General features: G+C 44.5%; 1 protein-coding gene across 1 annotated transcript in view; it reads right to left on the bottom strand.

The window, feature by feature from the left end:
- Positions 1–809: 809 nt before the first annotated feature.
- dscc1 (DNA replication and sister chromatid cohesion 1) overlaps positions 810–10,538 on the bottom strand; it is a 65,885-nt gene continuing 56,156 nt past the window's right edge. Inside the window, exon 9 of the mRNA XM_072467395.1 lies at positions 810–1,464. Within this exon, the coding sequence (XP_072323496.1) occupies positions 1,356–1,464 (109 nt within the window). The 3' untranslated portion in view covers positions 810–1,355. The remainder of the gene's footprint in view (positions 1,465–10,538) is intronic.

Here is a 10,538-nt window from a genome sequence, read left to right as displayed (position 1 = left end):
AAGATGTGCAGGTTAGGTGGATTGGCCATGATAAATTGCCCTTAGTGTCCAAAATTGCCCTTAGTGTTGGGTGGGGTTACTGGGTTATGGGGTTACTGGGTTATGGGGATAGGGTGGCGGTGTTGACCTTGGGTAGGGTGCTCTTTCCAAGAGCCGGTGCAGACTCGATGGGCCGAATGGCCTCCTTCTGCACTGTAAATTCTATGATTCTATGGGTGAATATTGATTTCAATGGCAGTGGTGCCTATCTCATATGCTGTTAGTTTCCGGAGTGTTGACACTGAGCTTTCTAGGGAAGGACATTGGTGACACCTTCATTGCAGTTCACTCGGCCTTTGTTCTGTTCTTGCAGCTAGAGTTGATATGGTTGATCCAATTAAGCTTCCTATCAATGGCGAATCAAGAGATAGGATGGCTTTTTTTAATCCAACACTATCATTTCCTTGCAATGATAAACCACACAACTGGGGCAGTCTTGCATCGAGGGTTGTTGGTGAGTTCAGTCAGAGCTGTTCAACTGGACAATTTGTGTAATCCATTACCACTGCTTCAGCTTCTCACTACATGCAATATAACCGCAGGTGGAACTCCAGGAAATATTTCCATTATTTATCATCTGCCATATTAGGGCGACACTGTGCATTATCCATAGGCTGGCTTTGTTGATGCTGACAAGCTCCAAAACTTCAAAAATATTCCATGCCCCAACACAAAAGCAAAGATTTGGCCTTTGGCTAAAAGCCAGACTGTGCCTCCTCGATATAAGAGCACCTGCAAAAAGAGGACAGAAGAACCACACTACTCACAGCTCTTACCCAAGTTACCTTTATTACATAAGCACAAGGCCAGGTGTAATTACCGTGGCACATTCTCAATTGCCATTCATTGCAATGCAATCAGTTGGAACTTGTAGTCAGCCAGTGTCAAAGATAGTACTCACTTAATAGCCGATGTGAAATATACATAGAGTAAAAAGACATAATTGTGCACGACCACAAAGACTGAGATTTTCATCACAAATAATACAACTACACAATGCATTGAATCTTTAAAATGAAAGTAGCTTTGCAAAGGGAACAGATGTAGTGCAACATTCGAGAACAAGTTCAAAGTATCAGCTTCCACCGTGGCAGAATTATCAGTGGTGAAACTTCAGGTTCAACTGATATTCCCCAGAAAATATAGTTTCATTTTTATAAACAAACTGAAAACATATCTGCATTCTGAAACAAACTTTTGTGAGATCATCTTGAAGTTTACAAAACTAGGGGATGGACCGAGAGGAACACAAACATTTCTATTGAACTTCTGTGCCGACAAACGTTCTTCTGATGAATTTCAAGTATTCAAATTCATCATGAGACTGGCCTCCTAGAGTTGAACACTTTCACACCATTCTGCATAGATGAACGAGCATATTTTGTCAGTAGAGTTCCGATAGTCTGCTTCTCTCCACATAAACCCCTGTTCAAATGAGAGATGAATCATAGAGTTTGTGAGCTGTTTGAAATACAAGTCCAGTTATGTCAAATCACATGAACAGGAATTTCAATATCAAAATCATAAGAACTCTAGTAATCCTTCCAAGGGGGTGGGGGGGGGCAACAAATAATAAAAATGTAGGAAGGTAAATTATGTGAGAAATTCAGCTCAACATTTATACTCTGAACAAGGAATAGTTACAAATCTACCATCGGAGAGAAATTGCTAAGTGTTCCCCGGGTTTTCTGTGCTCTGTGGAATTTGCAATTTGGATCTTTTCTCAACAGTGCGTTTCAGTGATGGAGCATTAGTGGGACTTCTGTGCAGCAGTAGCCAGTGGTTCTCATTGTTAAATCAACCCATCAGAGTTCAGGATTGGGTCATGAGCCCGAGAACGACTTAGTTTCAGACATAACCAAATTTTGACATAATGGACCAGTTATATTTTTTATATTTGACTAGTGTATAATGATCGGCGATCCATGCATCTTTTATTACCTTCTTACCAAACTGAAACAAAGAGGATCATTCACGCTTAATTTGTTACATTTCATGCTGAACTGGTGCCCACATCAAATATCAACATCCTTCCAAAGCTGCTACTGATAAAGAACAAAGAACAATACAGCACAGGGACAGGCCCTTTGGCCCTCCAAGCCTGTGCCGACCATGGTACCTGCTAAACTAAAACCATCTGCACTTACGGAGTCCATATCCTTCCATTCCCACCCTATTCATATATTTGTCTAGATGTCCCTTAAATGCCGCTATCGTACCTGCTCCCACCACCTCCCCAGGTAGCGCGTTCCATATATTTACTGTGTAAAAAAATAAAAATAAAATGATTGAAAGTATACAGAAACGTAGCATAGGAAATAGTTAACTATTGCAGTCATTAAGTGATAGCTTCCCTCCAGGACGCTTTCGCAAAAAGAAGATTTCAGTCTGTCCAAGCAGACTTAGGAGTTATATCTATAGTGATTTGTTAATCAGTGTAAAAAGACCGCTTGGAATTTTGCAAGTCAAAGAGGGTAAGCTAGAACTGGTTTTCAGAACTTAAATGACCTCTCTCCAATAATTAAGATGCAACAAAGGTGTTGCCGCCTTTGGAAACAGCATTTCTGACATGTCTGCCTTTTTCTTCAACCGGGTCCCCCAGCCTTACCCGAAACTGTGGCTGTATTATCATTGTTTCCTCCTCTAGACCCACTTTTCTTTCTTTATTTGTTCCATTACCACATACTTTCACTCTTAACTTTATCCAGTTCTGACGGGTCATCGGTTGGGTGGGATTTTTTGCTCTTGAAATAGTTGCAGACGTCAGTAAGGACCAAGGTGCTCCAACAGGAGGAATCTTCCACAAGGCAACCAATTAAAAAGCTGCCTCCATCTTTACCATCCAATTATTTTTGAGGTGGGAGTGGGAAATCACAGTCCAGAGGCTGGCAGCCGCCTACTGTGAGGCCAGTGGAAGCGCTGCTGAGGACCAGAGCGGCAGAGAGAACTGTAGCCACCATTAGTGCCTGTGGAGCGGATGCATGGTTCTATCACATATGGTCGACAGAAACATCTATCTCCATGATTTCTCTCTTCGATGGCAAGATTGCAATAGGTACAGCCAACAGCTTTGCAATTTGCTGCTGGAGAGCTCCTCCACAGTCTGAACATTAACAATGCTCCAACCTCCCACTCTATTGGGGGCTGATTAGCTCAGTTGGCTATCTGAATAGCCTACAGTACAGAAGAATGCCACTAGCCAGGTACACTGCCTGCTCTAACTGAGATAGACTTGGAGCCAGCCTCCTCATTCTGCCACTAGAGGGGAAGATACTTGCAAACCAGTATTGGCAAAAGTGCTAAGAAAATGACTCAGATGAAGCATCAGCAGATAATCAGCCAAGGGCCTGCCTTCAGGCACAATTCACATGACAATGATGTTATCCACTGTCAGGCCGCCTCTCACCTGCCAGGAGGCTGACACAGCAGGGAGCACATGCACACGTTCTCATGGCACCCTCTGTATGCTGCTGTATTTACATTTACTTGACCATAAATTGACTACCCACTGCTGCCGGACAGATAGACACTACCACGTTGACCTCACCTCCAAATCGTAACCTTCCAGAAGTTGTAGAATAGTGATCAGTAGTGGGAGGAGAGGTTGATTTGGGCTCTCCAAGCCTGTGCACTGCAGCCTGTTGAAATGCTTCCATCCTAAATATCCAGCTCAACAAAAACGATTTTCTGGCTAAAAGCAGTCATCACACTTCCACATAGGATTTGAGAAAAAAAAACTGAGCGTAAGACAGCCGGCAGTGCTGTCCATTCTTCTGGCATTGATCACCAGGCACTGTAAAAACCTCTTTGGAAGCTTTTAAAGGATTGCATCGCATGAAGTTGCGCAACATAGGAAAACAGAGCAAGAGTCATAGTGGCATAAGAACAAAGAACAAAGAAATCACGGGCCCTCCAAGCCCGTGCCGACCATACTGCCCGACTAAACTACAATCTTCTACACTTCCTGGGTCCGTATCCTTCTATTCCCATCCTATTCATATATTTGTCAAGATGCCCCTTGAATGTCCCTATCGTCCCTGCTTCCACTACCTCCTCCGGTAGTGAGTTCCAGGCACTCACTACCCTCTGCGTAAAAAACATGCCTCGTACATCTACTCTAAACCTTGCCCCTCTCACCTTAAACCTATGCCCCCTAGTAATTGACCCCTCTACCCTGGGGAAAAGCCTCTGACTATCCACTCTGTCTATGCCCCTCATAATTTTGTATACCTCTATCAGGTCGCCCCTCAACCTCCTTCGTTCCAGTGAGAACAAACCGAGTTTATTCAATCGCTCCTCATAGCTTATGCCCTCCATACCAGGCAACATTCTGGTAAATCTCTTCTGCACCCTCTCTAAAGCCTCCACATCCTTCTGGTAGTGTGGCGAGCAGAATTGAACACTATACTCCAAGTGTGGCCTAACTAAGGTTCTATACAGCTGCAACATGACTTGCCAATTCTTATACTCAATGCCCCGGCCAATGAAGGCAAGCATGCCGTATGCCTTCTTGACTACCTTCTCCACCTGTGTTGCCCCTTTCAATGACCTGTGGACCTGTACTCCTAGATCTCTTTGACTTTCAATACTCTTGAGGGTTCTACCATTCACTGTATATTCCCTACCTGCATTAGCCCTTCCAAAATGCATTACCTCACATTTGTCCGGATTAAACTCCATCTGCCATCTCTCCGCCCAAGTCGCCAGACAATCTAAATCCTGCTGTATCCTCAGACAGTCCTCATCGCTATCCGCAATTCCACCAACCTTTGTGTCGTCTGCAAACTTACTAATCAGACCAGTTACATTTTCCTCCAAATCATTTATATATACTACAAAGAGCAAAGGTCCCAGCACTGATCCCTGTGGAACACCACTGGTCACAGCCCTCCAATTAGAAAAGCATCCCTCCATTGCTACCCTCTGCCTTCTATGGCCTAGCCAGTTCTGTATCCACCTTGCCAGTTCACCCCTGATCCCGTGTGACTTCACCTTTTGTACTAGTCTACCATGAGGGACCTTGTCAAAGGCCTTACTGAAGTCCATATAGACAACATCTACTGCCCTACCTGCATCAATCATCTTAGTGACCTCCTCGAAAAACTCTATCAAGTTAGTGAGACACGACCTCCCCTTCACAAAACCGTGCTGCCTCTCACTGATACGTCCATTTGCTTCCAAATGGGAGTAGATCCTGTCTCGAAGAATTCTCTCCAGTAATTTCCCTACCACTGAAGTAAGGCTCACCGGCCTGTAGTTTCCGGGATTATCCTTGCTACCCTTCTTAAACAGAGGAACAACATTGGCTATTCTCCAGTCCTCCGGGACATCCCCTGAAGACAGCGAGGATCCAAAGATTTCTGTCAAGGCCTCAGCAATTTCCTCTCCAGCCTCCTTCAGTATTCTGGGGTAGATCCCATCAGGCCCTGGGGACTTATCTACCTTAATATTTTTTAAGACACCCAACACCTCGTCTTTTTGGATCACAATGTGACCCAGGCTATCTACACCCCCTTCTCCAGACTCAACATCTACCAATTCCTTCTCTTTGGTGAATACTGATGCATATCTAACGGTTTCGTGAAATAGCTGACAGGATGTGAAATATGGGAAAGCACTAACAAACATTTAAAAATAAACCAGAGATCAAAACCACAATGTCAATTAATATTCTCCTCATCCAAACATTTTTTACATTCCTTACTGGCCTCATTTCACCATGATTCTGCAAGCTCCCTCAGCCTCACATACTCTCCCTTTCTTATTTTTTAATCCTAGTTTTCTCTGCATCTAATCTTGGTTGCCTTGTGGAAGATTCCTCCTGTTGGAGCACCTTGGTCCTTACTGACGTCTGTTGGCAGAGTTTTCTCCAATCACCCTGATCCTTCTTCCAATTTTCCCATTGAAATCTCTGTCTTTAACATCTCTCAGACCAAGCCTTCAGTCACCTCAAATCTCCCACAAAGACTTGCTATTCATTCTTTTCTCCTCACTGAAGCACCGAGGTTGTTCTTCGATGTTAGAGACAATACACAAATGCAAGTTGTTGATAAAGTTCAGCAATGGCTTGTATTCAATTAATTTGTTTTGTCAGTGTGTATGAACTTATCAAGAAAAAGGTGCCCCTTTCTGCAGCTAAAGTGTTCAATTCTAGGAGGTCTTGTGGCGCAGTGGGTTGCACCCCTGCCTCTGAAACAGAAGCTCCGTGTTCGAGTCCCACTCCAGAGTCTGTTGGCTGTGGGAGAAGCAACAAACCGTGGTTCAACAGGTTGATAATCAGTCCGCTAATCCTTCCAACACTCCCCCACTACTCCCCGGAGGAAAACAAGTGCTTGAACATACAAAACAGAAGTTCAATTCCACCTAGAATTACTACTTTATTCTAAAAGTAACATTTCAGTGAAATGCTTTGAACTCTTGGCTGAGGAGGGCAGTATCCATTGTATTTGTAACAAGAACAAAACCATCAGCAACAAGAACGTTCTCAGATCTCATGGATTGCTGCTCACTTGCTTAGGCCTACTCAATTTCCCCTCAAGCTTCATGTATCAAGTAACGAGGTACTGTGGGTAGAGCTCAGAAACAGGAAGGGACAGTCACTATGATGGGGGTGTACCACAGGCCTCACAACAGCCCACGGGAAGTTGAGGAACAGATATGTAAGCAGATTCCAGATAGATGTAGAAATAATAGGGTTGTTGTAGTGGGAGACTTCAATTTTCCTCATGTTGACTGGAAATCCCTTGGGGCTAGGGGTCTGGATGGTGAGGAATTTGTTAAGTGTGTCCAAGAAGATTTTTTGGAACAATATGTGGATAGTCCAACGACAGAGGGGACTATATTGGACCTAGTACTAGGGAACGAGCCCGGCCAGGTCATCAACGTTGTAGTGGGAGAACATGTGGCGAACAGTGACCATAATTCTGTAAGCTTTCGGATACTCATGGAAAAGGACGGGTGTTGTCCGAGGGTTAAGGTGCTTAATTGGGGGAAGGCTAACTACAACCAGATTAGGCAGGATTTGGAGGCTGGTGTTTGAGAGAGGCTGTCAGAGGGTAAATCCACAGTTGGCATGTGGGAGTCTTTTAAGGGACAGGTGATGTGCCGGTAAAAAGGAAGGACAGGATAGGCAAGATTCGGGAACCTTGGATGACCAGGGAAATTGAGAATATTGCCAAAAAGAAAAAAGATGCAAATGTGAGGTGCAGGCAACTCAAAACAGATAAAGCACTTGAGGAATACAAAGAAAGTAGAAAAGAGCACAAGCAGGGACTTAGGAGGGCAAAAAGGGGACACAAAATGTCCTTGGCAGACAGGATTAAGGAGAATCCCCAGGCATTTTATACGTATATTAGGAACAAGAGGGTAGCTAGAGAAAGAGTTGGCCCACTCAAGGACAAAGGAGGGAAATTATGCATAGAACTAGAGAAAGTAGGTGAGGTCCTTAATGAGTATTTTACACGGTATTCACAAAAGAGAGGAACATGTTGATTGGTGGTGTCTCAGAGGGATGTATAAACACTTTAGAATAGGTTATTATTACGAAGGAGGAAGTGTTAGGTGTGTTAAAAAACATTAAGGCAGACAAATCCCCAGGGCCATATGGCATCTATCCCAGATCACTGAGGGAGGCAAGAGATGAAATCGCTGGGCCTCTTGACAGAAATCTTTGTGTCCTTGCTGGCTACAGGGGAGGTCCTAGATGATTGGCGGATAGCCAATTATTTAAGAAGGGGTATTTAAGAAGTGTTGAAAACGTAGCGGGTCTGATAGCAAGTTTGCGGATGATACCAAGATTCAGGAGTTGCGGTTAGGGATGTTGATTGTCAGAGAATACAATAGGATATAGATAGGCTGCAAAATTGGGCAGAGAAATGGCAGATGGAATTTAACCTGGACAAATGCGAGGTGATGCATTTTGGTAGGTCCAATTCAGGTGGGAGCTGCAAAATAAATGGAGAACCATCAGGAGCATAGAGACACGGAGAGATCTGGCCATGCAGGTGGAAATGGTGGTAAAGAAAGCATATGGCATGCTTGCCTTCATACGACGGGGTATCGAGTATAAAAGCTCAAAAGTTATGTTACACTTATATAGAACGTTGGTTAGGCCACATCTGGAATTCTTTGTCCAATTCTGGTCACTGCACTACCAGAAGGACGTGGAGGTTTTGGAGAAAAGGTGTACCAGGATGTTGCCTGATATGGAGGGTATTAGCTATGAGGAGAGATTGAATGAACTGGGATTGTTCTCCCAAGAGAGACCGAGGCTGAGGGGTGATCTGATAGAAGTTTGTAAAATTATTAGGAGTATAGATATGGTGAACAGTTGGAGGCATTTCCCAGGGCGGAAATGACAATTACTATGGGGCAAAGGTTCAAGGTGAGGGGGGGGGGGGGGAAAAGGTTCAGTGGAGATGTGCAGGGGAAGATTTTTTACACAGAGGGTGGTGGTGGCCTGGAATGCACTGCCAAGTGAGGTGGTTGACGTAGATACGTTAGCGACTTTAAAGTCTTATCTGGATAGGCACATGAACAGACGGGGTATAGAAGGCTACAGGGGGTTGGTCTAGATAGGATATGTGATTGGCATAGGCTTGGAGGGCCGAAGGGCCTGTTCCTGTGCTGCATTGTTCTTTGTATGCAGAGTTTGCTTTCTAGTGTTGTTTGTGCTCAACGCCCATTCAAATCTCAAGTTGGTTCAATTCCCATCACTTCAGTACACCTTCCTCGTCGTGTACAGGCCTGTCTTATTCCGTTAAAAGTAGTTCACAGGCGCATACAACGGTGGCTAAGATGAGTAGGCTCTTTGAGGGAGTAGTGGATAGGTGTGGACGGTGCGTGGGGAGGCCTGCGAACCATGTCCACATGTTCTGGGCATGTTCGAAACTGAAGGGGTTTTGGAAGGGATTTGTGGATGTAATTTCCGAGGTGCTGGGGGTAAAGGTGGTGGTCCCGAGGTAGCAAAATTTGGGGTGTTGGAAGACCCGAGAGTCCGGGGGCAAGAGAGGCCGGTGTCTTGGCCTTTGCCTCCCTGATAGCCCGGAGACGGATTTTGCTTGGGTGGAGGGACCTGCAGGAATTCCTGAGGTTGGAAAAGATTAAGTTTGTCTTGAGAGGGTCGGTTGTTGAATTCACCCAGGTGTGGAAGCCGTTCATCGACTTCTTTAAGGAGGATTGAGGTGACAGCAGAGGGGGCGGAGAGTGGCGGGAATGAGAGGTTTAAAATGGGGAAGGCAGGAGGGGAAGGGCAGAGGGGGTGTGGGTGTTGGTTATTTATTATGTTGTACAAGTTTGCTCTTGCTCTTATTTGTGTGTTTGTTGTTTATATAAATGCTTCACTAAAACATATTTTTAATATTTCATTGAATGTCATGGGGAGATGAATAGACTCTCGCTTGTCATTTCCTGGCAATAATGACCTGGCACTTGTGTGGCACAAAATTTGCTTTCCACATACCAACTCAAAACCTGAATGTTGTCCAGGTCTTGATGCAGGAAAATGAAGTTAAGGCCACATTCAGATCAGCCATGATTTCATTGAATGGCAGAGCAGGTTCAAGGTGCCTACTCCTGCTAATTCTTATGGTCAGATGGGCATAGACAGCTTCATTATCTGTGCAAATGAAATGATGTTGAGCATTGATGATTGCACAATGAGCAGCCCCATTTCTGACCTTATGTTGGAGGGAAGGTCTTTGATGAAAAATGGTTGGGTCCAGAATACAACCCTGAGGAACTCTTGCAGCAATGGCTTGGGGTTGAGATGAATGACCTCCAAACATAATAGTCTTCCTTTTTTTTTTTATTAAATATTTTATTGAAAATTTTTGGTCAACCAACACAGTACATTGTGCATCCTTTACACAATATTATAACAACACAAATAACAATGACCTATTTTATAAACAAAAAATGAATAAATAATAAATAACAAAAATGAAAACTAGCCCTAATTGGCAACTGCCTTGTCACAAGTAACACTCTCAAAAAATATAATTTAACAGTCCAATATATAATTATCTGTAGCAACGACCTATACATACTATACAGTATATATTAACAACCCTGAGAGTCCTTCTGGTTCCTCCTCCCCCCCCCCCCCCCCCCCCCACCGATCCTGGGCTGCTGCCTTCTTTTTCCCATTCCGTCTATCTTTCTGCGAGGTATTCGACGAACGGTTGCCACCGCCTGGTGAACCCTTGAGCCGACCCCCTTAGGACGAACTTAATCCGCTCTAGCTTTATAAACCCCGCCATGTCATTTATCCAGGTCTCCACCCCAGGGGGCTTGGCTTCTTTCCACATTAGCAATATCCTGTGCCGGGCTATTAGGGACGCAAAAGCCAAAACATCGGCCTCTCTCGCCTCCTGCACTCCCGGCTCTTGTGCAACCCCAAATATAGCCAACCCCCAGCTTGGTTCGACCCGGACTCCTACTACTTTTGAAAGCACCTTTGTCACCCCCATCCAAATCCCTGTAGTGCCGGGCATGACCAA

The sequence above is a fragment of the Scyliorhinus torazame genome, chromosome 11 (genome assembly GCF_047496885.1).
Source record: "Scyliorhinus torazame isolate Kashiwa2021f chromosome 11, sScyTor2.1, whole genome shotgun sequence".
Lineage (NCBI taxonomy): Eukaryota > Metazoa > Chordata > Chondrichthyes > Carcharhiniformes > Scyliorhinidae > Scyliorhinus > Scyliorhinus torazame.
Note: the sequence above shows the minus strand (reverse complement) of the source record. Positions and strands in the feature narration are given on the sequence as shown.